General features: G+C 51.1%; 1 protein-coding gene across 1 annotated transcript in view; it reads right to left on the bottom strand.

Annotated features, from left to right (window-relative positions):
* Positions 1-27,886, bottom strand: part of LOC144138927 (histone-lysine N-methyltransferase SMYD3-like) — a 59,823-nt gene that overhangs the window by 19,049 nt on the left and 12,888 nt on the right. The window contains exons 2-6 of the mRNA XM_077671446.1: positions 13,090-13,153; positions 10,895-11,005; positions 1,144-1,213; positions 533-657; positions 402-469 (exon numbers count right to left, since the gene is read on the bottom strand). Coding sequence (XP_077527572.1) covers positions 402-469; positions 533-657; positions 1,144-1,213; positions 10,895-11,005; positions 13,090-13,153 — 438 coding nt within the window. The remainder of the gene's footprint in view (positions 1-401; positions 470-532; positions 658-1,143; positions 1,214-10,894; positions 11,006-13,089; positions 13,154-27,886) is intronic.

Below are 27,886 nucleotides of genomic sequence, written 5' to 3'. Positions count from 1 at the left end.
GGTAAATGTAGCTAACAATTATTGCATTGCCAATTATTACTCTGAGATATCAATTTTATCTTTATTTTTAGTTTTCCAAATCAAGATCATCAAATAAAGCTGGGACTTGTGCGACGCGGGCTCTGAGGAGCGCCGTATTAGATAACTTCGTATTTAGGGTTAAGTTAATTTAAATTCTTTTTTTTTTTTGACTGGGCATTTTTAACGTTCACCGCTACCTATATCTACACACCGGCATTTTGGTTTTTCACCTCCACAAGAAAAACGGCCGCCATGGCCAGGATCGAACCCACGTCCTCGTGCAATATCGTATCCACTGAGCCACCGCTGCGGGTTTTTTGAAATGTTCACTGTCTAGTGTTGCGACCCCTTGTCTTGACATGATATGCGCGTGTACTCACCCAATGTATAAGCCTTGGCCCACGGGCTTTAAATCGTTGTCCGTTATGCAGAATCGGTTGATCATCATCTGAAACGAAATCCGAACCCGCTGTGCTGGCCGCCAAGGGACAGAAGGGCGCGTGTGCTGCACCTTTCCGAAGATTTCCAATGCCTGGAGTGGCGGGTTCTCTTCCTCTCCCAGAATGTGCTTCACGGTCGCCCAGGTGGCGTGGAACTTGGGAAGCATCACCGGGTCGTTGGCGATGTCGTTGGCGTCTGCAGAACGTCGCCAAAAAATAGGAAACACGCATCTGGACGCTCAAATTGCTACTCCATGGCAGGCGAAAATGGCCGAGGATAAAGTGGGTAAGGGCGCGCGGGCATGAACAACGGAGCGTACACCACTAACGGATGCGCAAGCTTTAACCCTCACGATGTCGACGCAGAACCTAGCTTTCGTATGAGTGCAACACAAGCCTTGCGAGCCGCGAACACGAATGACGAGTTCATAGCGCGCCTGTTTAGTTTTTTTAAAAAACGCGAGCGTAAAGGTCATGCAAATATAAAGGTGTCGGATCATTTGAGAGAGAGAGAGAGAGAGAGAGAGAGAGAGAGAGAGAGAGAGAGAGAGAGAGAGAGAGAGAGAGAGAGAGAGAGAGAGAGAGAGAGAGAGAGAGAGAGAGAGAGAGGGGGGGGGGGAAGGGCGGCAAGATCCAGCAGTGTGGAGAAAGCGGCGCAGTGGGCGCGTTTATGCATACGTACGCGATTCAAGGTCTTCCAGCGTCCTCCAATGGCCCTGCACCAGCTCTTTGCAGTCCTTCGGGCGTTGCTTCTACAGGGGGGGGGGGGGTCAAGAGAAGAGGGAAAAATGCGTCCACATGAGTCTGGGGAAACCTAGTTAGCGTGGAAAGCGTGAACGGTCCTTCCCGAATACTTCCCTGAGCCACTGTTTCAAAGACGTGTTTCAACCCAGCGGCCGCGTGTGCGGTAGGCCCATTCTCTTCGATACCCCAACAGAAAAAAAAAAAAAAAGACGCAGTGGAAGCAAGGCGGCGCAGCTACCAGCAAGCCAGCCCCGGAGAAATCGGGTCAGCGACCCTTCGGGGAAGCTAAAACCAGCGGACGTAGCTGAAGGTTATTCAGTCGGTAACCGCACTCCGTACTATGACGGCACACCATAACGAAATCACATCCTCCACTTGAAATGTGGTAAGTTTAACATCACAGAAAAAAACCCGCCCGCATCTTCCCACGGGGGGAACTCGAGTAAATGCGTCGCAGAGTGGTGGGGGTATCGCGTGAATGTTGCGTAATTGGGTATGGTTTGGGAATGCTTAATTGTTATTTCGTCTTTATTATTCTTATTTATTGAATGAAGGAGAAGCGAAGGCAAGGAGCGTAAAGTTAAAATCTGTCTTTGTTGCTTGGTGCCGTCAAGCAAAGCGTCAAGTCAAGCGAAAGCCAAGCAAAGACGCCCTTGACTGAATTCCGAACGCGCGCTCCGCCGCTTATATACACACCGCCCGCGTTCGAGGGAGAGGAGTACGGGGGAGAGACGCGCATGCGCACACTTCCGTACACAAGCGCGCGAACTTTCTACGCACCCACCACGCCGTTATCACGTGTACACGCCCTGCCGCCGTTAAGGCACATTCCCACTGGCGATTTGTCTCGTCGCGCGACGGCGCGCGTCGCGCGATGAGGCGTTGAGGTGGTGTTCGCACTTGCGATGAGCGATGATGCGACTGCGTTCAGCGCAGCTGCTTCCCGACTTGTACATACGACCTCGTTGGTGCGTCAACCATTCGAAGTCAAAGAATACGCGACAAAAGCAGGTAGAAATCAAACTAAAACACATGCTACTAACCTGGGGCAATGCCGAAAGCATTTGCGGGTTGCGGGAGGAGCAGAAAATAACAAACTCACGAAGGCTCTTTTCAACATATTATTGCACGAAGAAATGCACACGCTTGCTTTCACGCCACAACACCCGCATCACGGCCCACAAATGTCGCTTCTTTTCACATGCGCAACGTTCTGACGCCTCCGAACTCTACGCGTGTTTACCAGTCGCCGATAGACGAAGAGGCTGCAAGTCAACCTACCGTCTCGCTGTCCACCTAGCTCCATTTACAATCCATACACGCTTCTCCACACTGACGAGTTCCACGCTATTCGTTGATTAGTGCACGCGCACGCTGAAGCCACTGACCAAAGAACCGATGCACACGGGAAGTTGCTTGCCGGCCCGACCCGGCGGGTACAGCGATAGCAGGCCAAGCGCCTGGCCGCCTGGCCGAGCCAGCCGAGCGAGCCAGCGGCGGTGGCGGCGGCGGCTCGTCCTCGGCCGCCCGCAGCGTTTGCATACCGGATGTAAAGAAACGTTTCGTTTCCGGCTACGTCAGCCTACTCCGCGGCCATGATTGGCTTACCGGTTTTGCGGGGCCGTCGCGCGACGAGGGAATTCGGACCGAGAGCGATCGGCTCCGCCGTCGCAAAACGCCGAAAAGCGACGGCCGGCTCGTCGCTTTCCGACGTCGCTTTTAGTCGCGCGACGAGGCGCATCGCCAGTGGGAATGTGCCTTTACTGTTGAGCGCGACGCAGCGCACGGGTAGCTACGACGCATGCATGCACAGACGCGCTCCCCCCGCACCGCCGCACCTGTTGTTGAGAGCGAGGAGGGTACGGGGGAGAGACGCGCACCTGCGCCTCGACGCGACGCGCATGCGCAGTGAGCGTGTGGACGGCGCCGACAACATCGACGAGTGACATCGCGAGCCTAAGAAATGCTCCGCATTTAAAAAAGAAAACGTTGGCTGACCGAATTTCTTAATGAACAAGATGTAGACGTTGCTTCTTTACAGGAAATCGAAATTGCGTCTCTAGAGGAGGCGCAAAATTTTGCACGTTTTTTTGGGGGGCCACATTGACGTTTTTACGCACACCCACCCGAGACGAAGAACCTCAACAGCAACAAAAAAAAAAACGATTTCGTAACCGCAGTTGACGACTTCCTCGTGAGGAGGGAGCTTACGCATTTCGTGTGTGCTCATGAGTCGCATGATCAATCGGCGCTACTTCTGTTCCCTCCAGGACTTTTGGCTAGTCTCGGTCGACTCGTCCTAACGGGCTACTTTAACTGCGTACCAGTTCCAGCGACAGAGCAAGTGCTGAAATTGTCGCTGTCGCGTCGGCGCGAGTTTTGAAAGCTTCCCTTCGGGAAGTAGGCCTGATCGACGTGGCGCTGCAACGTACAGGATCGACCACACGCTACATCGGATGACGTGGCACGTTGCAATCTCGTTTAGATTGGATTTACTTGGCGGGGGTAGTGATCGATTACCTGTCGCTTCTGGGACCACGGTTAGATTACATGAGAGAGAGAGAAAGCTTTTTGTTAGAGAATAAAGCCGAGAGGATTGCCAGAACCTCGATATCGACATGCTACTCGGTGGGGGAAAGGGTAGGGGAGGAGAAAAGGCCCCATATAACAAGGCAGAAGAAATAAGAGGAGGAATAGTAAAAAATTCCCCCGCATTTCCCCGAGGGGGAGAATGTGAAAGTGCGAATGCACGGTTGTCGGCCCGCTTGCGGCGCTTGCGCTCGGCCCCCGCAGCCCACCGCCTCGCCGCCTTCTCTTCCATCTCTTCCATCGGGTTTGTAGTATCACGTGTACACCACGCAGTTATCAAGCCGCTATAACGCCGCTGAGTCGCCAACGCACGCCGCTGACGACGTAGTTTGAATGCGTTAAAGATATAAGGCGCGTTACTCACACTGATATCAGCTTGGCGTCCGTGGCTTAGTCGGTAGCGCGTCGCGCTGCGGCCGCAAAGTCCTCGGATCGAAACCTGGCGCCGGATGCTGTTTTTTTTTTAAATATAGAGGAGCACTGCGGACGCCGCCGCCGCCGCCGGCGGTGGATGGTTTGGGGTCGCTTATAAAGTGCATTAAAAAGGAAGACAGCGTTCAGTTTGTGTGAGCAGTTGGATGAACATCACGGCAGTATTTTAAATCATTTCAGTGACGCCGATCTCGTCCAGGTATTCAAATAGCGCCACCAGGGCTGTGCGTTGATCTGAATGGGTGGGGCCATGGACCCAGCAGTACCTTTAAGCTAATTAGTCCTGGGCTTAGGTGCTCGATTTGCTGCACCAAACGGCACCTTGCGAGCATATGAGCGGCGCACCCTAACGGTAGGTGTCCCACGGTTTCCGACCCGCAGTTATCGCAACAAGAATTCGAGGTTGCGCCGAGTCGAAACAGGTATAATTCCGCAAGCAGTGCGTTGAGGTGTAATCGGTGATATAAAGTTTCTATTCGGCTCGGAAGCAGCTCTCGCAGCTTCATCCTGAGCTCGGGGTCTCTGGAGTGCAAGAAAGCATAATGGTTCTCTGGAAGAGACCAGAGACGGTTCCGCTCCATTAAAACAAGTGCCTTCGTCATAGCTGAGGCATCATGCTTGGTGAAGAATGCCTCCCTCATATTATGCATTTGAAGGCCCCTGCGAACAGCTTCATCTGCCTTCTCGTCCACTGGAACACCGCAGTGTCCTAGAAACCACTGAAATGTTATTTGGTGTCCACAGTGTCTTTGGCTAGATGGTGCAAGCATGTTATTTCACGAGATGAGTGTTCGTGAATGCTGAAGCAGTCGTTCCGCAGTAGGCTTTGGAGAGCTGCCTTGGATTCTGTGAAGACGGTTCATTGCCCCGGCGGTTGGCGAATAATGTGCCGGATGGCTTCCTCGATGGCGTGAAGCTCGGCTGAGATAGGTAGATGATGTTACCCGCTCGAGGGGATGAGAGAACGTCTGGAGTGGATGAAATAAAGATTCCAGAGGAACTGCGCTCAAGTAGACATGAGCGGTGTGTAAAAAAAGTGGTTTGTGCCAGAGTACAGCCACTTTGCAGATTACAGATTAAAGTGGTTACAGACCACTTTGAGGCATATTCTTCTCAGAGTCAATTCTGGGATGTTGCATCTACAGTGTAATGGCGAGGGTGAGAAATAAGACGGCATTGAATTTGGTGCCTGGGAGGGAATGGAAAGATGTGATGTCGTCAACGTTTGACCAAGACTTGAGCTGTCATTTTCTATTACGCGCGTTAATATATGGTTTCTGGAGTGCATCCGATGTCACGGATGTATCCGCACGGTTTCTCGGAGCCTAATCACGTCCAAGGGCAGACATGCCTGCTTCAGTGGCAGTACCCAAGCACGACGACCCCTTAGAAGTCCGAGGCATACACGGAGGCAATAGTTTCTTGCCACAGCTAGATGTTTTCTGTTTGTAGGTGGCAGTTTTTGGAGGACAGGGAGACCGTAGCGCAGTACGCCGTCGATGTAGGCTTTACAGAGTAGTATCATGGAGGGACAGTCACTGCCCCATCGACAACCGGCAAGGTATCCAACGATTTTTATCATCGCAGATATTCGCATATAGAGCCTTCTAAGTCCTCCGGGGCCCACGAAAGATTACGGTCTATTAAGATCGCGAATAATCTTTGAGTTCGGACATACTGCAGGGTACGGCCTCCGAGGGCTAATGGACATCTCTTCATGTGCTTGCGAGTGAAAGCCATCAAAACACTTTTCTTTGAGGATAGATGCAGTTCCCTGGGTGAAAGGTGTGCAGATATTTTCGCGAAAGCTTTTTGCAGTCTTTGTTGTGCGGTGCGGCGTAATCGCGCCGCACTCCAAATGCAGACGTCGTCCGCATAAAGTGTGACATGTACGCCAGGCGGGAGTACTTGCTTTAGGTGGATAAGTGTCATGTTGAATAAGAGAGGCTCAAGACATCTCCTTCTGGCACTCATTTTTGTATAGCGTGGGCCTTACATGAAGAGTTCTCGCCGCTGTAGGTAGCTTGATATCCACCCGTAAAGTTTTCCGCCGACGTCAAGAGCAGCAAGGGATGCTAGGATTGCATCATGAAAAACTGAATCGAGTGCAGGTTTGATACCCAAGAATACTGCAATGGGAATATATCTATTATGCAGTTCGTCTTCTCGAGACGAAACGAGTGCAATTGCATTGTCGATGGCTGCTCTATTCTCGCGAAAACCGTTCATTTGTGATGGATAACGGTTTTGCTCTCATGGTACCAGGTCATTCTCCTGAATATCATTTTTCCCATAATTTTACCGACACAGATTAGCAAAGCTATCGGTCGGAAAGAACCATACTTCGCCTTCCATACATTCATACTTCCATACTTCGGCGGATGTCCAGACTTCAGGATGGCCACTAGCTTTGGTAATTTACATTCAAAAGGTACGGTACGAGTGAGCCAAATTAAACTGTAGCATTCTAGGAGAGGTAATCGAGAGTGGTGGGACAGGTGAGAAATGGGCTTATGGTAGATTTTGTCTTGACCAGGCGAAGAACGTTTGTTGGTCCGGGAAATGGCTGCGTTGAGTTCTTGCACGGAAAAGGAGAGGTCCAAGGCGGGGCAAGCAGCTGGCGGTACTTTGGAGGGGCCACTTCTAGGGCATGTCGGAGGTACTTCCTGCGTGGTAGGCTTAGAAAAACACCACAAATCCGTACTAATTACGGTAAACAACATACTGATTTCCAGATACCATGACTCTCAAATAAAATTGAGGAAAACTATGATTGTAGCAGGCGGTTGTTTAACAAATTTATTTAAAAAATTATGCTAGAACTTTGTATTGAATACTCTTAATCTGCGTGTTATTACTATTTTTTGTCTGTACATGTATTATTATATTTATTATATGTTTACTGTATGTATACAAGATGTACCTTCAACAATAAGCTGTGTGTTTGCCCGCTACAAACTATTTTTTGTTGTATTTAAGTATTCTACAGCTGTACGAGAGAGCCTGTGAATATATGTATTCATCCCCACTCCCCTCACCCTACTCACGTTTCGAGTATACTTTTTTGTGTATATGAAATTGAATGTTATTGTTGTGATTGCTGTACTGCTGGATTGCCCCGTGCAGCAAGGGCCTGTATCAGGCTGTAGCCTTTAGCTCTTGCTTCACTTTCCACAATTGGAATAAACTTGAAACTAGTGATCTTGCGGACAGTATAGCCTACAGTACTCTTCAGCCACCTCTTTCGGGGAAATCTGTCGTGCAACAATAGCGCCCTGAATGGTATAGAGCTGGAGAACGCGCGCTAAATGCTCGACAGTAGTTTGCGGTCGTCTAATCTTGAGCATAAATTCCGCCACCGCTGCCTGCTCAACTTTCCTTAGTTACGTCTCCCCTGCCTTTGCGCTCTTCGAGCATCTCGTACGTCTTCTAACGCCTTAATGAGTCGCGCCTTTCGTTCTGTCCACCTGCGAACGCCTCGTAATCTTTCGTAGACTTGGTCGGTCTTCATGTTGAGACGTTTGGTCATGGCTCGGGAGGCTTCCTGAAGGCAGTTGGTCAAAGTTGGTAAGATGTCTTCATCTGAAGTTGCTGCTGTGATTTTGATGTCCACAGATGCCTTGTAGCGTTCCCAGTTCGACCATTTAACCCTCATTCCGCGTCGAAAGATAGCTGCCCCGGGTGAAAATATCAGAATGGGGTATGTGATCACTCCCTCTTGTTTCGAAGTCTGTACACCAAGCAAATTTTCGGATGAAATGGCTTCACACGAACGAAATATCAGTGCATCCGGTGACGTTTGCGTTTTTTGAGAACGTTACACTGCTGTCATTGAGCGGTTCCATAGAATGCCGTATCATCAGCCCGGCGAGTCTGGCTCAGCGAGAATTCGTAGAATCACTCCCCCGAATTTTGTTGTGTGCGTATACTTTCGAGCCTGGAAACATCAAAGGCAGTCCCTGGCTCCAGGTAAGCCCCAATGAGTGTAAATGGTCGTTTCGCAATTAAAGGTCTAGCGCAGACGTATTCTTCGGTGTGATGAGGTGGGATGGCCACTGCTGCAGCAGACATGTCGTTGCGAAAAACTATAACATCCGGCTGACGCTGTTTCAACGTTCCGAATGAAGGATGTGATAATCTTTTCAACGAAAGGGATCCCCCAACATGGGATTCAGATATCACTATGAATGGGAACTGATATAAATGTACAAGTTCACGAAAGTCGGCAAGTTTCAAACGCATGCCACGGGCGTTCCATTGAAAAATGGTACAGTCCCTGAGATGGGCGTTTAGAGACACTTTCGAAGACGTGGATGGGTCTGGGTCATCATTGTTGTGATCGGCCGTTACACCGTTGGGATATGCAGGAACAGGCCAAGAGGCGCTCTAAGGGCAGGACAGCCTCGACTTCAGGGAAGCACCGACAGGAGGGGTTAGCACGTAACATTGCCTTGATGGCCACAAACAGCCTCGGAATAAGCAGACTCACAATGTCTGCCTGGCCGGTCTGACTTGCTGATTCGTCACGGTCTTGAGAGCGCCGTTTCGAGGGAGAGGATGCGTCCTTCGAACGAGCATCAGAAGGGACTTTTGAATGTTTGGTCGACGACTGTTCTTGGACTACTCGCGCATGGGATTTGTTCGGAGGCGAGCTACTCTGAGGTGGCGGATCATGCGACCATTGCATCGCAGTTTTAGAGGCTCGGGGCTCGGGAAAGGTTCACGCCGACTATGAACTTTGCCCTGAATTTGCCCCATATTGCGAGCAAGAGTCGTGGCCCTTTTCTTCGGGCAAGCTCCATACGACGAAAGATGTGGGCCGTCACAGTTCGCGCATCGGGGTTGGACCCGTGACGTGCAATCTATGAGTGAGGCCCGGAGCAAACAAAGCGTACGGGCCCTCTACAATTTTTGGCGATATGGCCATGCCTCTCGCATTTGAAGCACTGCGTGGCTGTGCCCATGTATTCTGTAACGGGAAAGCTACAGAAGCCAAGGAATACTCATGCAGGAAGTGGCGTACCAGGCTTGAACTCTAGAATGATGGATCACAGGCGGGTTTCAGAAACGCCATTGTCCTCGCTACGCGAGTAAGGGACTTGCTTGCGAGAAGATAGGACGCCTTGGTCACGTAGGTAGCTTCCAAGATCCTCATCCGTGTATTCTAGAGGGACGCCTTGAATCCTTCCGTAGGTAGCCATGTAGGATTGCGGAACACGAGCTTCAACCGCAATGCCAGCAAAGGTTGACACCTGGAGGACACGACTGGCCGCACAGAGAGAAGACACGTTGACAATAATGCTGCCACCCTTGTTCAAGCGATGAGTTAAAACGTTTTCTTGTGCCGCGGCCACGACCTCCGCTGCGACGACGATAGCGTTGGCTCTGCAGAGACTGCATCCTGCTTCTGCTGGTTGAAACACAACCGGAATTCCCATGGTTCGCTTCTTCTTATAGGAGAAAAGAGTGAATGTCTGGTCCATTTCTTCCACGTTGCCACCAGGAGCGTCAACATCTGGAGTTAGGTCGATCGCACGTTTTTTGGGGGCTGATGGGCACTGGGGGGTTGTTGAGGCAGGTGTGTCGCATGACACGGCTGGAGGGAGCGACCATGCTCTGGCCTAGAGAGTCCATGACAACGGCATAGAGCGCAGGCAACGGCGGCACCCTACCGAGCAGCAGCGTCCGCTCGCTGGTCTCAGCAAGTCGTTATACGCGGGGTTTCCGCCGCCTGGACATCTCCGAGCGTTTAGAAGGAGGCAGCGTGAAGGATAAGATGTGCTGAAGGCGGGGAGGGCACAAAAAGCGAAGAAATTGCAGGGAAGCTAGACTAACCAGCACGCCGAACTGACTTCTTCCTCTTCTTCTCAGGTTACAGACTCCATTAATCTCGAGCCCCAAAATCATATATCAAAAGAAAGGTCGGCAGCCGTTGGCCGATGAATCGGACGGTCCTCGATAATTACACGCGATCACTCTGATTGATGTGGTGGGTCTGCGCTAGCAGTGCGATTACGGTTATGTAGCGTATTTGTGTTAACGAGCTGATTTCATTTCACCTCATCCCTTCCCCCTGCTTACTCGACTTACTCCGGCCTCCTACCCGCCGCGGTGGCTCAGTGGCTAAGGCGTTGTGCTGCTGAGCACGAGGACGCGGGTTCGCTTCCCGGCCGCGGCGGCCGCTTTTCTGATGGAGGCGAAAAGCAAAAACGCCCGTGTGCACGTTAAAGGTCCCCAGGTGATCAAAATTAATCCCGGAGGTGTCCCCTACGGCGCGCTAAACCCTACAAACAAATCAAATTTCTCCGGCCTCCTCACCTCCCTTCCCTCCGGTCCTCTTTCGCCGGGGCCTCAGAGAGGCAGCAACAACGGCGCCGGGTTTTCGCGAAATGACACTGCCACTGCCAACGCCGTAAAATGCAACCCCGGTTACTGGCAACGTTGAGGCCTCCCCACTGCACCCTAATCCTGCACATTCTTTTGTGAAGTAACACTGCAAGAGGGATTGAGGTGCGGAGGAATCCTCTCCGCAAGAAATACCGCCGTTACGCCTTAGCCGGAGGGCATGGCGTGTCCAGCGGAATGGAGGGAGGCGGACAGATTTTTCCGGGGCAGCAAGGCACACACAAAATTATGCTCATAAGACATGTTGCGCATGTTGGTCTCACCTTAAGTTTGGCCATGATGCGAGTCATGAGGCGAACCGTGATGTTTGGAATGTAGGGAAACACATCCTCGAAGTAGCAGCACTCGGGCAGGTGATCGGACAGGTCGGACGCCTGCAAGCATCGCAGCTGTGTCTTAAAAGGGCACTGAAGTGATTTGATTACTAGCGCAAATTGTAGTCTGGAGTCTCTAGGTCATGTTTAGACCACTCTCGCTGCGTTTACGCGAATTTATTCAGTAGCAAAATCAATTCGGCAATGCTGTCCTCCTCTCTGCATCCTCCTTGCCGATTTCCTATTACTTTTCGTACGACGTCAAAACGAGATGGCTTGGCTTGACTGCACTACTGCACGGCTCACCGACCCTCCGACAGAATCAGCTGGCCCAGCGTTTAGTAGGCCGGCCGCCAGCGGGTCGTCGCAATTCGCTCGCTCAGTCGAAACGAAGCCACGACACGTTTGTGCTTGGAAGAATGTGCCTTTAGTTTGTTAGTTTGTATACTTTATCGAGCTCTAAGTCCAAGTCGCTTCACACAAGCGCACATGCGACGCTTCGCTGACTGGTACGCTAGTAGAAAAACCTAAGGACAATTGAAGGCGGGAGAAGAGTCAGCGAACTTAATATAGATACTAAAGAATTAAAATCAACCGTAACTTTTATCGTTCAGCGTAAAGCCAAGGTACGGGAAGCACTTTTTGCTCTGTATGAACTATCCCAGCGGTCAGCAGCACGACCACACATCTGCGAACGCTTTTCCGCCTAAGGAATGCAGTCGCTATAGATGTGAGACATTTGTGGAAAGGGGGGAAAGGGAACGCTTATTGCACGAGCGCTCTTGAAGAAACAGTCACATAAACTGCTTCATATACTAAAACTAAATAAAAATGTAAACCATGGCTATACATTATATACTTCATATTTCCGCCCCTGCCACTCCTGGCTTATGGCCGAGGAGTCTGGTGCTCTAGCATATGGTTTTGCAATTCGTAAGTTCAAATCCCCGATAGTGCATGTTTATTCTAGGGGATTTATTTGTTTTTGGGCAATGTTTTCTATGCTGCATTCACCATTTTTGCGCTGTGACGTTAATTGCTCCACGAGCGAGTTCGCAGAACGCGTGCAGACTGACACTGACGCGTTGGCGAGTTCTCGTTGGCCTGGTGTTGCCATAAGCACCGACTGCTTGCGGGCATAGACCCGAATCAGTTGACCCTTGGCCTGGTGCGAACACGCCTCTTACGATACAGGCACGAGCCAGGCAAGCTCCAAAGGTGGGGGAAAAGCGCATCGCATTTGAGCGCCTCCGGTGACGCGGAGGGCGTTCATCCACTGCATACGCCTCAGCTAGTAATTGTTACGATTCCAAGCCGTGCTGTTACAGGCTTATCTGTCGAATTTTACAGCCGGAAAGCGCGGTATGCCGATTACTGAGATATCGAGAATGGCCAGCCAACGATAACGTCGGATGCCAAGCATGTTTGTTGTTTCACAGAACCGAAACCGACAGTGATTTGAATTCTAATCTCGGACATCGTGCAATCCCGTAGCACCTCGTATGAACGTCACTGCTTTAGTTGGTGCGGCCGCCGAAGACCGCGCATGGTAGTTTTTCTTCTACCGCTTTATCTCCCGCTTTATCGCCCGGATAAACGATAAAAAGTGTGTTTATTTGAGCCAGTCTACATAGTGCAAGCAGAAACAGGAGCTTGACAAATTCAGTTCAGTGTCCCTTTGAAAATGCGGCATGCAGATAATCATGCAGTCCTATAATCGAAGCACTGCAAGGCCGTGGAGTGGGGAAGAACGGAGCATAGTATGTTCGCCAGCTGCCTAGTTGAATACTGCATCTATGAGCCATTGTCCCAAGTGACAGTAAAGTCGACATATTGTGCTGAATGTTTTTATTGGTGTTGTTTTTACACCTCCGGTGTACTTTAAAAAGTAATGCGAAGTGTGATAAGGAAAAACAAAATAACAAAATGTATCAACTTGCCACAGAAAGAGCAGCAGTAATGCTTTTTTAAGGCCAGCCCTTCCTACGAAATCCTTCAACTGGACTGACATGACTCATCGTTATAGACTACACTCCAAAGCTTCACTCGGCAAAAAATCTTGAGACCACGGGGCCAAGTTCGTGCGCTGTTGTCTGGAAGAGCATTCGATAAGAATAGCTCCCGGGCTGGCCCCTGCGCCTTACCTCGCACAACTTGTTGCAGTAGTGTGCCACGCGGCACCGAGGACAGGGCTTGAGGTTGTCTGACCTGCGTGAAGGAAACGCGTATCGTTGTTGATTGAAAGGAGGGGATGCCGTGCCGTCGTTTACATGCGCTTTCCATGCCTGTCGCATTTATACTAATAAATGCAGTGGCTTTTTTTGGGGGGGGAGGGGGGGGGGTACAACCAAGCTCCCCGACTATCGTGCTCCGGATTTCCTTGATTAAGGATAACAGATAAGAAAAGCGACCGCCTTTCCCGCAACTTGACGAGCGGAGCCGGGAAGAGGGACGGCAGCTGCAGACACTGTCAGGCGTTAAGCCCGTTCTACATGGCGCGAATTTACCTGCGGCGCCGTACGTGCGGCAAAACGATATATTGCCACAGCTACAAGTGGGTCGTTCTGCCGCGCGAGCGCGGCACGGCAGCAGCGAATTCGCAGGTAACCATGTAGAACGGGCTTTCTTTCCTGGGCCCTCTTTCCTCTCACTTTTGCTAACCTGAGCTACGAACGTATTCCGCGCGAGTTTATAAAAAATGGAAAAGCCACTACCTTACTTCTACACATAAACCCTGCTTATACTGAAGTGAACGGAACAGCGAAAAAATTCCATATAAGCGCTAATTCGCTGCGGACCCTGGCAGTCAACGGTGGAAGCCAAAACAGCCGCGTGCGTTAAGGCAGTCTATAGTTTAGGCGGGGCTTACTTGCTCGCTGTAAACGGTCCATAAGTGCATTTCACCTTGCATCACAGCACCAGCGTTAGCTATTAGCTGGCGTTGTCGTTGGCGCGAGAGCAGTGGCTATTATAAAACGCACAGGGGACGAATTTACACGGGACTCATCGCCTCCCCTATCATCACCCGAAACTACACGAGGGAAAGTCTGAAATCGTTTGGTAACTATTTTTTCTTGTACTGAAACTAGCAGCTAGCACCCCTACAGGGTGGAGGGAGGGGGGGGGGGGTGCTAGCTGCTAGCATGTGTGTTCTTATACTTCAAAACGTGAGGGTTCGAGCTAGTTGGTACTCCGTAGTGCAAATTTAAATCGCAACAAATGTACACAGAAGACGAATGACACAAGGACAGGCACTTCAGATCCTTTAGTTCCGCTCCCCCCCAGGTAAGAAAAAGGAAAACAAGCAACCAACTCATCAACTCATGCCTGCATTATGACCTTCCTAAAACAACATCTTGTAATCACACCCCAAGGCCACCATACTATTGAAAAATGCCGGGGTTGCAAAATCAGTCCCCATCATTTAGTTACCAATCGATCAAAGTATTTATTTGAAATCACCACCGGGCATACAGACATATCAGCATAGCAGAATGTTCTCATTGCTTATAGTTCTGCGGATTGTGTATTTGAACATATTCTTTTTGTGAAATAGGTCATGGAGACTAAATACAAGTTTAGTCTATTCGAAAGATGTTGTGTTTTATACGACTCGAGCGCTGCCTGTAGGGGCACCACTGAAATCCCCCTAGCGCCCCGTTTCGAAAGCAGCCGCGGGAGACTCCGGCCCGCTCCCCACTCTCGCCGCTGCTTTTGCGGCATGTTCACGACTGAGATTTACCGTTTGTATGCGCTAGAAATACATATTTATGTGAAGCAGTCACTCTGTTCGAAAACATATACGAGGGCATAAATATTTCTCACGCAATCTTAGAGGGGTTAATTCGTTCTGTACAAGCGCCAGCTGTGCGCCACAGGCCGGCGTCGCGAAACCGGCGTAGTCATGGAGCTGATTGTAATTCCACTGCCCTAAAATTTACTAACAGTGTGCCCGTAACCAGCATTATCTCAGATGGTCGTGCTACGGTATACACAATGCTGTAAATCGGTTTTGTGCGCTTGCATAGTCTTGCGGAGCGCTCATATACCTGTCAGCGAGCCAGTTACGCTTGCCAATGTCATACCTCGGATGTTCATCACTACCATCATACCTCGGATGTTCATCACTACCATTGACAAGCCAGTGTGGCATAGATTTCACGAACATTCGACGAAATAAGTACGATGGGCAATGCAAAATCATACTCGGGGATACGCACACGGCAAAAAATTTAATGCTGGATCGATAGTTTGTCCTGAGGTGAGCCCCGCACGGGGAACCTTGAGCAATCTTGGTGACGGTACTGGCGATACCGCGGACCCCGAGCCCCCAAACATAAGCTGGATCCAACCGTGGCGATGTGTTTATAGGTGGAGGGTTAGAAACCACGAACGGTGGCCGTCGGAGCCCAGGTCAAGCTCCGGCGGATGGGCTCCCTGTCTGTTTATCAGGCAGGTAGCTCCGGGACCTCCTCAGCTATCAGGGTAAGGTTGTGGAAGAAAGTACCCCCGTCCCCTGCTTCTATACATACTGTATGGCATTTGTACCCCCCCCCCCCCCCCAAACGTGATCGGTCCCTGAAAAGGGGCCGCACCGAAGTATCTTTTCCTTCATTGCCATCTTTGGCATTTCCTGAACCAGATCATTACTCTCGATTTCTTGTCATGGAGTCCCTCAATCCAACCCACCCTCTTGCATCTCAGTCAGTCTTCTTGATCGCAAAATATCTTGAAGCCATAATAGGAAAATCATATAAGTGCAAAAAACAAAGGTCTGGTGAACTACTAATCGAGGTAAATGACAAGCAGCAGTCCACGAAGCTTCTAGCTCAGACTAGACTGGCTGATCTAGACATCAGGGTCACACCCCATCGGAGCCTCAACAGCTCGCAAGGTGTGATATCCGAGACGGATCTCTTGAGCGAAACGGATGCGGATCTCCTTGCCGGCTTGAAGGATCAGGGCGTCACTGCCGTGAGACGCATCACCATCCGCAGAGACGACAAGGAGATTCCCACCAAACACATTATCTTGACTTTCGACCGCGCAATTCTTCCACAATACATAAATGCAGGTTTTATCCGTTGCTCCATCCGTCCGTACATCCCGAACCCGCGGCGCTGTTTTAAGTGCCAGCGGTTCGGGCATGGTACGAACTCTTGCCGTGGCCGAACGACGTGCGCAAAGTGCGCGGCGCACGATCATCCGAGCGAGAACTGCTCAGCCGAAACTCTCACTTGTGTAAACTGCGGGGGGCCGCATGCGGCATACTCCCGCAAGTGCGAAAAATTTCAACTAGAAAAAAAGATCATAAACATTAAGGTAACCGAGAACATCACCTTTCCAGAGGCGCGGAAGAGGTTCGCCTCTTTCCCCCTGGGGAGGTACGCCGACGCAGCTCGCCGGGGGGCGGAGCGGCGTCTCGTTTCCACAGGGACCCAGTTCAGCGAGTCTGACCTGGTCCCTCGCCCGCCCCCCCCTGGGTTGCCTCTGGCAGCCCAACCCGCCACCACGCCGCTTGCTGAGGCAGCAGCGGTTGTGGTGGCAACCTCTTCCGTCGGGACCGGTGCCGCTCCCGCCTCTGTCTCCCCGCCCTCCAGTGCGTTGGAGGGTACAGAGGTGATGGACACCACGGGCCCCGCACCGGTTCCCACCGCCACCGCACCGCCCGTGCCACCTCTGGCGCCCCGGACGCCCTCGGCGGTGGTGGCTCAAACGAAGGGCTCCCGAGGGGAGGCCAAGTCCAGGGGGCCCGGTCCGTCGGGCACCCCTCGGACATCCGACGACGAGATGGATGTCGGGCCGTTCCTGCCTGCAACGCAGCGCAAGGAACGCGTCCCGACGCCAAAGCCTCCCGACAAGCCAAAAAAGGTGAGAGTCACAGCCCCGCAAGACGACACATAAACAAACACACACACTCCAGTAGCTCTCACACTAAATAATGGGAAGAGAAAACATAATTCAATGGAGCTGTAGAGGCCTTCTTAAAAATCTTGACGATGTATACGAAATACTGCATGCTAATCAGCCAAGTGTGATGTGTCTTCAGGAGACGCATTTGAATTCCAGGCACACAAATTTCTTAAATAGGTACATGGTCTTCAGAAAGGACAGGGATGGCTGCACACACTCTTCGGGCGGTGTAGCCATAATAGCCCGGAAATCCCTAGCATGCCACCCTGTCGCTCTCAACACCGTCCTTGAGGCTGTAGCAATACGCACAATAATTTTTAATAGGTTGATAACGGTATGCTCCATCTACATTCCTCCTGATCATGCACTTTCCAGCTCTGATTTCGAGGCGCTGGTCGACCAGCTGCCCGAACCATACATACTAACAGGCGACCTTAATGCGCACAACTCTCTTTGGGGCTCCTCCAGAACGGATGCCCGAGGTCGCCTTATAGAGAAGTTTCTTACATCTTCAGGAGCATGCCTTTTCAACAAAAAACAGCCTACATACCATAACTTAGGACACAATACATACTCGCATCTTGACTTGGCTATTGGTTCCGCAGTTCTCTTTCCATGTCTTGAGTGGGGTGTGGGCACGGACCCATATGGTAGTGACCACTTCCCCACTTCATTAACGTATATAGGTATAGGCTCGAGCAGTCCATCTTCCCATAAAAGGTTTAATGAATCAAAAGCAAACTGGAGCACATTCACACAAACATCTCAACTACACCACACATCCATAAAACACCTACACGTGGAGGAAGCCGCCCAACTCGTCACGGCGCACATCCTCGACGCTGCCGAAAAGTCCATTCCCCAGGCCTCCAGTGGGTCCCGCACCCCAAGGAGGCCCTGGTGGAACGAGGACTGCAGGCGGGCGCGAGAGGCCCAGAACAAGGCGTGGGGTGTCCTTCGCCGGTTCCCCACGTCACATAACCTCATTTCTTTTAAACGGGCAAAGGCTTTTGGGAAGCGAGTGCGTCGTGAGGCGAAAAGGGAGAGTTGGCGCACCTTCCTCACTTCCATCAACTCATACACTGACACGCGAAAAGTCTGGACACGAATACGAAAACTAAAAGGACAACAGACACACAGCCTGCCCCTGGTTAGTACAACAGGGGACACACTGGAAGACCAGGCTAACACACTTGCACAACACTTCGAACACGTGTCCAGTTCAGCACACTACACCAACACTTTCATTAAACACAAAGCATCATGTGAGAAGAAGTCCTTGCGAGACACTAATAAGTCGAACTCATCCTATAACACCCCCTTTTCACTTCATGAGCTGAAGGTCGCACTCGGTACTTGTAAACCGTCAGCTCCAGGTGCAGACAGGATTTCATACACAATGATACAACACTTACATGCAGACACACTTGAAACACTTCTTCACCTCTACAATAAAATATTTCTTTCGGGGCACTTCCCACGCTCTTGGAGGGAGGCCATAGTAGTGGCTTTCCTAAAGGAAGGGAAGGACCCTTCCTCTCCCGCCAGTTATCGCCCCATTGCCCTGACAAGCTGCCTGTGTAAGCTCTTCGAGAAGATGATAAACAGGAGACTCGTGTACTTCTTAGAGTACAACGGTCTTCTCGAGAGCTGTCAGGCAGGCTTTAGGGCGGGGCGATCTACGAACGATCAACTCGTTGCGTTAGAGTCATATATTAAAGATGCTTACCTCTATAAGCAGTACTGTATGACAGTATTCTTTGATCTTGAAAAGGCGTACGACACTGCTTGGCGGTACGGCATCCTCAGCGATTTGAAGTCATTTGGTATGTCGGGTAACATGTGGAACACGCTTGCCAGTTACCTCTCTGAAAGAACGTTTCGCGTGCGAGTTGGAACTGCACTCTCTAGAGTTCATGTGCAGGAAAACGGTGTTCCGCAAGGTGGAGTTTTGAGTTGCACGTTGTTTATTGTAAAAATGAACTCTCTTCGGAAGGCTCTGCCACCAACCATTTCCTGCTCAATCTATGTAGACGACGTGCAATTATCCTTTAAGTCTTGTAACCTGTCTATCTGCGAGCGCCAAGTCCAGCTTGGTGTTAACAAGCTAGCTGGCTGGGCAGATAGCAACGGTTTTAAATTTAATCCAGTGAAGTGTACTTGTGTTTTGTTTTCGAAAAGGCGCGGCATTCGGCCGGATCCAGACATCAAACTCAAATGTGTCTCAATTCCAGTCAGAAATGAACACAAGTTTTTAGGTGTAGTCCTTGACGAAAAGCTCTCGTTCATTCCACACATAAAACAACTTAAACATAAATGCTTAAAGGCCATGAATATACTCAAGGTTCTCTCCCACTCTTCATATGGGGCTGACAAACAACTTCTTTTACGTGTTTTTACCAGCCTGATAGGTTCACGATTAGACTATGGAAGCGTTGTTTATGGGTCAGCAAGTAAGACATCCCTGAAAATGCTGGACCCAGTGCTTCATCTGGGGCTCCGGTTGGCATGTGGCGCCTTCCGGACTAGCCCGGTCGAAAGCCTCTATGTGAAGTGTAATAAGTGGAACCTACAACGTCAGCGAGCATACACAGATCTTCTTTTTGCTTTTAAAATTTCATCTATGCCGCACCATCCTTTTAAATCGGCTTTTTATGATACGTCTCAGACTGCACTACTCCTTAACCGACCATCGTTCTCTGCGCCCTTCTCTTACAGAGTTAGAGAGGAAGCGTCAGAGCTTTCTGTCTCATTTTTAGACACCATACAAAGTTCTCAAACAGATTTTATAGCACCATGGCATCTCCGCCCTGTATCATGCGACACATCCTTCACACATGTAGATAAAAACCGAGCTCCCACATGTGCAATTCTGCAGCACTTCTTGTATTTGTAGCAGAAGTATCAATTTTCTGAATTTTATACGGACGCCTCTAAAACTGCCACCTCGGTGTCCTGCGCGGCGCATGGGCCCGGCCTTAATGTCACTAGAACTCTTAACAGTAATACCAGTATCTTTACGGCAGAGGCTTATGGTGTACTTCTTGTTGTTAATCATATCCTTCAAAGTCACATCCCACAATCCATTATATATACAGACTCCCTCAGTGTCATGCGGGCGTTGTCGTCAACAAAGTCTTCAAAAAATCACGTTGTAAATCTAATAGTCAAGGGTATTATGTCGGTGTATGTACGCAAATTTGAACTGGTTCTTTGCTGGGTCCCTGGCCACAGTGGTATAGCCGGGAACGAAGCAGCGGACCGAATGGCTGCTGCTGCTACACTCTCGAATACAGTAGACATAACCACATTACCCTACACCGACGTGAAACCACACATCAGACAACAACTTCGTAAAACATGGCAAACACACTGGAGTGAACAAACAGACAACAAGTTACACGTAATAAAACCACACTTGGGACCATACACCACCGACACACGTAATAGATACACTGAAGTCGCCTTGGGTAGATTACGGATAGGGCACACTCATGCAACGCACTCGCACCTTCTCACGGGGTCTCCAAGACCTCTGTGCAGCAGGTGCGGAGAGGCCCTATCCGTGATCCACATCCTCATACAATGTAAGGCACTCGACATTACACGACGAAAACACTTCCCAGAACTACACACACGACATATTCCACCACACCCGTCATACTTCTTAGGAGATGAAGCCATGTTCTCTGTTCAGCGAACCTTAAGGTTCCTATCTGAAGTTCATTTCTTACAACTCATCTCTTATCACCCATAGTTTTACCCCTGGTCCTATACACCAGCCACCGTATTTATTTTTTAACCACTCACGTTCTTCACCCTGGCCCTTTACACCAGACGTGCTCGTAGTATTTAACTGACTTTATCCGATTTCCCTCCTTATCTAATAACTTTGTATTTGGCGCTCTTTGCTCATGTCGGCCTTGCGCCATTAAACTTAAACCATCATCATCATGTCCTGAGGTGAGCTCCGGCGAACATTCATCATCTGCTACATATATCCTCCGCGAGCAGCGCGGACACGGGTTTATAGAATAATCCGCGTCCGCGACTCAAGGCTTCGTCGAAACATAGTCTTATGGCATAGGGAGCCTGCAGAATCTATAGCACAAACTGAAATTACAGGGCTTATCAGATACCAGATATCAATTCGCTTTTTCAAGACCAGCCCCTTCTTTATAACCGTTTTCTGAATAGCATTTCTGTCAAACAAACACAGTGCAAAAAAAATTGGCCGCGTATCTGCTCCTTTCGTTGCAAATGTCGTCAAAAGACGATAGTCTTTCTAGACATTTGCCAAGGAAATGCCCCCCTTTGCTTTCCCGCTCACCTCTCATACTGTTCCTGTTCCGTCGCGCTCATTCCAAGGTAAACGCACTAAAGGTTTGCGCAAGGCGATTTGAATTTACCGCGTTCCACTGCTACAGGCCGGGTTCCTCGATGCCAGCGCTGCAGTACGGCGGAGACGCGCGTGAATGGAGGCGGCCGACTAGAAGGTTTATAGAGCCGCCTGGCCGTGCTCCACGTGCGTTCCAAGCAGAACGTGGAACCTAGCTACTGGAACCTTTCGTTGCTGTTGCCGCGTTCTTTCTCATATGCCGCCAGGAGGCGGCGGTTTTTTGCAGTAGATGTAGAATATCATTTGCTATCGGAAAACCAAGCATCCATAAATTTTTTAATAAAGGAACACTGTAAATATCCCTTGTGTACTAATTTCCTGTCTTATATTTGCGTAATGTATTGTTCTTGTTCAACAAAGTTGACAAGTATGAGCATATAAACCGGCCTTAGACGTTTACATGACTGTGAGTATATAAGACTATTGCGCAACATCAATTTTACTTTGGCCGGGTGGCTGAATCGAGTCACAGACAGACAGACAGACAGACAGACAGACAGACCAAAATTTCTGGGTTTAAGTAGCCCAAGAAAGACTATCGTCTTTAAAAAAAGAAATGACAGGAGCAGTATGAAATCGCGCCAAGTTGTCCAGTAAGAGCATCATGGCCATCAGTTAATGAACAGTTCCTTCGACTTGATTTCTCCTGTCGAGGTGGACTGTGTGCTGGCGTTCACGAAGGCAGAGACAAGAAGCTTGCTGTCTTGCCCGGAAGATTGCCCTTCGTCAACAGCCTGGAGACGACTCGCGGACTCTCCTTCTGCGCTACGAGCTCCGCCGCCACTATTCTGGCCAGCCGAATGAGCACATGGTCGTCTACACCAGCAGAAGGGAACGACCGCTCCGGAGTACCGCCACATGCTGACGGCTCCTTGTGTGCTTCAGGGGACCGCCTGTGGGCAGGAGTGCTCGTTGGCGCTGGCAAGGTAGCAAGAACGGCAGCCACAGAGGCCGAGCTGCTCGTCTCACAATTCCCATAATGGCCACCGTGTCCACTGGCTGTTCATTGTCCGAGGGTACACGGAACGGACCACGGGAGCTCCTATTTCTGTCTCGAGGTCTTCAAAGCAGAGCGAGTTCTCCGCGCCCTCCGTGTCAATCTGAAGCCGGAGCCCAAATTCTTCAGCACTCATCTGCCAGACACCTCTTGGTCTCCTGCCCTGCCAGACGAGGTCGCAGCGCATTTCTTCCCTCATTCCTTTGGCGCCAACCATGTAGTCGAGAAACACAGTGTCACCCAAACGAAGCCCTTCGTTGAGGTCGTTCGTGAACATGGTGCCGCTCTTGTAGAAACACCCGCTCGTGAACTCGATCTGTCTCGTGGCTGTCTGTTCCCGAACCTCGCAAGTCCCGGAGCACTCCCAGGTCTTAACGATGGTCTCCTTCCAATATTTGTAAATGGAGATGGAAAGCTGGGCAGGTGGGGATCCCGGGCCCACATTTCGGGTGTCTCTTTCTCCGCTAAAATCATCGCTCGGTCCCGGTTCGGCTCTTGGCAATGATATTTCACACTCGAAGATCTTGTTTGGGATTCTTTTAAAAAAGTCCTCGCAATCACCGTCAGGTGGTTTCTGGGGCCTGTTCCCGATCCACACCAGCGCAGCGATCCTTTTCTCGTCTTCCGCTTGTACGGCATCGAAGCGTACTTCCTGGCCATCTGCCACTTCCTAGAGAAGGTTCTCGATTACCTTCATGTCGCGGTACGTGACCTCGACTGCCAAGGTAGCCATCAAGCCACTGCGGTGTCCGAACTTTACCGTACCGACCGACTGTCACGGGGTAGAAGAATCCCCACTCCCCGGCCAACTTCCGCCTGCCTTCCCACTGCGGCAATGTGCACCTCGCACTCCTCTTTCCCTTTACCGAGGAGATGCTGGAGTCCGCGTTAACTGAGATTGCATCCCATTCTGCGCATCCCGTAGAAGGCTCCTCAAGGTCAGCTTCTCGACTCTCATATTCATCGAGCTTGGCCTGACGGAGGTCCTGGATGTCGCATTTTTCATCGGACATGAAAACCTCGTTGCCGCTCGGCTGACCTCCAGAGTCGCCGGCACAACTGCGGTCGTCGCTGCGGCAGAGGTGCACTGTTGCGGCCTCCCACCTGAGGTTGCCGGACGTCTTTTTGATGCGTTTGGCGTTAAAGCGGACCTTATCTCCAACGGGGAACACGTCTGCGAGATGGTTGATCGACGGGCCGAGTGGCTTGTCCACGGTGTCCGCATGGAAGGTGGCCCGGTCCCTGTGATTGCGGTCGAATTTTATGAAGCCATAGCTGGGCTTGACCGTTCCTACCACACCGTGCTGGTTGACAGTTCTCGTTACGATGTTGCGTCGTCCTCCGTCATTGTCGCCGTGGAGTGAGGGACAAGGTGACGATGAGGGCGGGGTCACGGGGGCACGGGTGACCCGGCTGGGTCGGCAGCGGGCTTCGCACTTCTTGGGCCCCACTTTGGCGATGAGGGTGACGCAGCTGCCCACCCGCAGCCGGGAGGATCGCAGGCTCCTGCGCTGGGCATTCTCAAAGACCTTCACGTCGAAGTAAACGCTCGTACGGATGGGATACTTGACAGAGATGAAACCGTAGACGCTGAATATTCGGTATACCTTGCCAGTGAGGTCGGTCTGGCAAGCGACGTCATCCTTGTCCTTGCAGCTGTGCGACGTGGTGCCCATGACGCCTGTGCCGTTGAGCGTCGAAATCGCCCCGCGTTATTTGCGCCGCACGTACACCTTGCCCTGTTTGCCTACGACGAGCACTTTGGGGAACTGCCGCAGGAACTTCTTGAGGGACTCGGCGGGGTTGCCGCACTTTGTCCTCATGCGAGGCGGCAGACGGGACAAGTGGTCGTTCAGCTACTGCAGCGAGATGCCCTGGTTCGACTGCACTCGCCTCTTCAGGAATTTCACCGCAGCGTTGCTCGAGCAGCCCCTCCGCTTCGACACGGCTGGCGCGTCGTGAACCGGTTGGATATTTGTGCACCGGCAATGATAAAGCCGCTACATCGGCGCAGAATCACGCAAGATTCTGTCTTGGTCGCGGCTGAAACTAGCCGCTGGTTCTATCTCGCGCTGGGTGCTCGTGGCACGACCAGCGACTGCGCGCGCGAGGCGTGCACTGCGCGCTCGGTGCGCCCCTGGTTTGTGTTGCTTGCGTGGACCGCTATAAAATAATATGGTTAAAAAATGCTAAACGTCACAAAAGAATAAATATAAAGTAAAAATTTGTAGCGTGACCGTGTTTGGAAGCCAGGTCTTTATTTGGGGAGCCAAAGTTCAGTCCATGTCCCTCCACAGCAATCAGGGGTAACGATCGCAGCGCCCCTAAATGGTTTTGACACCATTTTGGCCTCACTTTATCGGGTCCGTTTGAACCACGCGAAAGTTCTAATTTACTGTAATAATGGTATGGCGGAGTTTACAAAATATTGAGGCCAGCGACTCTGCAATAATTAGGGTTGAGTAAAACTTACAATGCACCGTTTGTTAATTCCTGCGTCAAACTGCAGTGTAAAATTTGCGGAAAGAGCTGCTGGAAAGGACGAGGAAAACTACAAACACGGCATGAGGTAACTATCCCGACTACTATCCAACTTCTATTTTCCCTTAGTTTGAATTCGTAAGCTTCTTCAACAATGAGACCACAATCAGACTTGGCCAATCCCCTAGAGGGGGTACGTTCCAAATTTGTTATGGCTCCAACCAACCAACCAGCCCGGTTACACACTTAAGTTCCTGATGAAATTGTCGTAATGGGAGGAGGAAATACTTCTATTGAGATTTCTGAACGGTACAGAGGGCAGCCGAGGTCGGTTCCTTCTTCCCCTGATACCATATGCAGTCCGCGCCGCCTGTGCTCTGTCCACCAGCTGAAGCAGTGTAGGTAGGAGGGGCTGGACAGCAGGATCTCCCATTGCTCTTGTTGGGTAGTTGACGGGTAGAGAGGAGGGTGCTCAACGATGAAGTCTCACACCCCGATTATGCGGCAGAGTGTTCCTACTTCTGGGCAAAATTTACATTCAGCGTCGTAGCGATTCGGGCGCATTGAGTGAAGACGCGTCGGGTGTGGAAAGGAGCCGGATTGTATGAGCTGTAGGGTACGTAGTTTGTTGTTCTACGGAAAGGTCAGGGTAAGGCGAAGGTAGGGTCTGTCTCCGGAGGCGATAATGATGGGCTATGTCCCTGAACGTGACAAGCGGGTCCTCGTGCAGCTCCATAGCCTGTGGGGTAAAAGCGCATTCGTTGCCCTCCATGGAAGCGTAGCGGGCGTCCAGATGAGCTGCAGAATGGGACCGATTAGTGAGTGACCTTTTAACACACGCAGTGCAGCTCGGGACACCCACCCCGGCTGGCAATTACGGTAGGCTTGTTGGGAATCGGTGAGTGCCTTCCGAACCCTTGGTTGAGTTAGAGCCAAGGCGATGGCTGCCTCTTGTGCTGCCGTCATGTCTTGTGTCTTGAGTGAGGTACACGCAAGAAGGTTGGTTTTGGTGGTAGCCACGATGATGGCGTACTGCTGCCCTCGATGTTGGGAGGCGTCTGTGTATACCGAGAGCTTAATTCACTAAAGATATTTGTTATACACGGTTGTTTTGAATACATATTCCAAAGTTAGGGGCAAGGAACGTAAGGGTGTCTAAATTTCTCAACAGACTCAGCGAGGCTCTTCTTATTCCTGCTTTACCCGCCCGTTGAACGTTACTTGTTTACTTGTTGTATTGGATTCTGTGTGGGTGTGACGAAACAAAACGCGAAACGTTTGGTCTGCCTGCCTGCCCGCATGTCTGTCTGTCTGTCTGTCTGTCTGTCTGCCTGCCTGCCCGCATGTCTGTCTGTCTGTCTGTCTGTCTGTCTGTCTGTCTGTCTGTCTGAATGTGTCCCTCGATTCAGCCACCTGGCCAAAGCTAAAGGAATTCGTTAACGAAACATTTATATGGACGAGAAATTTTCAATGCAGGAAATGTAGAAACTGTTCGGTAGTCACGCGAGGCTACCAAACGATGCTTTATTCGCTCATAAATTACACGATTTAAGCTAAAATTTTGAATCTCCCGCTGAATCGTGTGTTCCGCGACGTTTGCGATGACGTATTTAGGGCAGGTACTGAAATGAACGTAAGTATGGTGTGACGCCCGTTAATTGGTTAGTCACTAACTTATATTAAGGTGGGTCCACGCAGAGCTTGGAGGAAATGAGACACACTGAGGCGGGCGAAAAAACATTAACAATTAGTTTAACGGGGTGCCTCAGTGGTGCCGACTTCCTCACAAGGTTGGGCGGAATCGTTCGGGTTGCAGGGGTGGTGGTGGTGGTAAAAACTTTATTTATCCAGAGCTGTGAAGAAAGAGGCACCGGCTGGGAGCACCGGCACACTACAGTCCCCTAGTCGACGGCTAGGAGCCCGTGGGCCCTAGCGGCGAGTTCGGCCAGCTGAATCACACACTCTTGAACTTGGTGGTCGGGGCTGAGAAGAGTAGCCTCCCATTGCTCTACCGTGGTAAGGGGGCAGGGACAGAGTAGGATGGAGGGTGGGTCGCGAGGGGCAAGCGCCTACTATGTGGTGGAGGGAAGCAAAAGGCGCGCCGCACCATGTGCACTTGTGGCAGTATCGCGTGGGGAAGTGGAGGTGGCACAATGCGGGATGCGGGAAGGTGTTAGTCTGCAGTCGACGCCACTGAACAGACTGCCTGCGTTTTAAAGTGGGAGCGGGGCCGGGGAAGTGCATCCGACTAAGGCGGTAGTGCTGCGTTATTTCCCGATACGTAACCAGGCGATCCCTCCCTCCCGCCCGACGTGGAGAGGCAGCATCCGAAGCATCCCGGCAGCAGAAATCTCGGGCTACCTCGTTAGCCAGCTCGTTACCCGGAAGGGACGTATGGGCCGGAGTCCATATCAGGCGTGGACAATGTGCAGGCGGAGTCTGTGCAGTCTGCAGGATACGTGCGGTGATGGGGGATATACGACCCGTCGCAAAGTTCCGCAGAGCCGTCTGCGAGTCGGAGATTATTGCGGTGGCCGGGGCAGCTGTAAGGGCCAGGGCAATGGCGACTTCTTCACCAACTTCAAAGTGAGGCGTGGAGACCGAGCACGAAGCTACAAAGCTCCTCGGGAGTTGATCACTACGGCAACGCAGGCTGCACGGTCGGGATATTCCGCTGCGTCGACGTATAGGGTAGTGGGATGCGAAGCGTGGGCTTTGTGTAAGGCCTTGGCCCGGGCAAGGCGGCGTTCTTGATGGAAGGCAGGGTTCATATTCCGTGGGATGGGGGCCACACTGTAGTGGGATCGTAGAGAGTCGCTCAAACTGACCTTATCTCCATGCTGCGTAGCAAAGGAGATGCCCAGTCTGGTTAGGATGGAGCGACCCGTCGGTGTAGAGGCCAGACGGTGGAGTTGACCAACACGCTGCGCTTCAACCAGCTCCTCGAAGGTGTTGTATGTCCCGGTGTTGAGAAGCTTTTCAGTAGAGGTATGACGAGGGAGACCCATGGCCAGCTTGACCGCCTTGCGGATGGTGCATTGGAGGCGTCCAATTTCGGTCTGGGTAAACTTCAGAAAGGGAGTGGCGTATGTGATGCGGCTGGTAATGAATGCGTGCACCAAGCGAAGGAGGTTGGCTTCTTTGAGACCAT

Source organism: Haemaphysalis longicornis, unplaced genomic scaffold (assembly GCF_048455015.1).
Source record: "Haemaphysalis longicornis isolate Haplotype H1 unplaced genomic scaffold, Haemaphysalis longicornis Haplotype H1 scaffold_1, whole genome shotgun sequence".
NCBI classification, from domain to species: domain Eukaryota; kingdom Metazoa; phylum Arthropoda; class Arachnida; order Ixodida; family Ixodidae; genus Haemaphysalis; species Haemaphysalis longicornis.
This window is presented reverse-complemented; position numbering and strand designations above follow the sequence as displayed.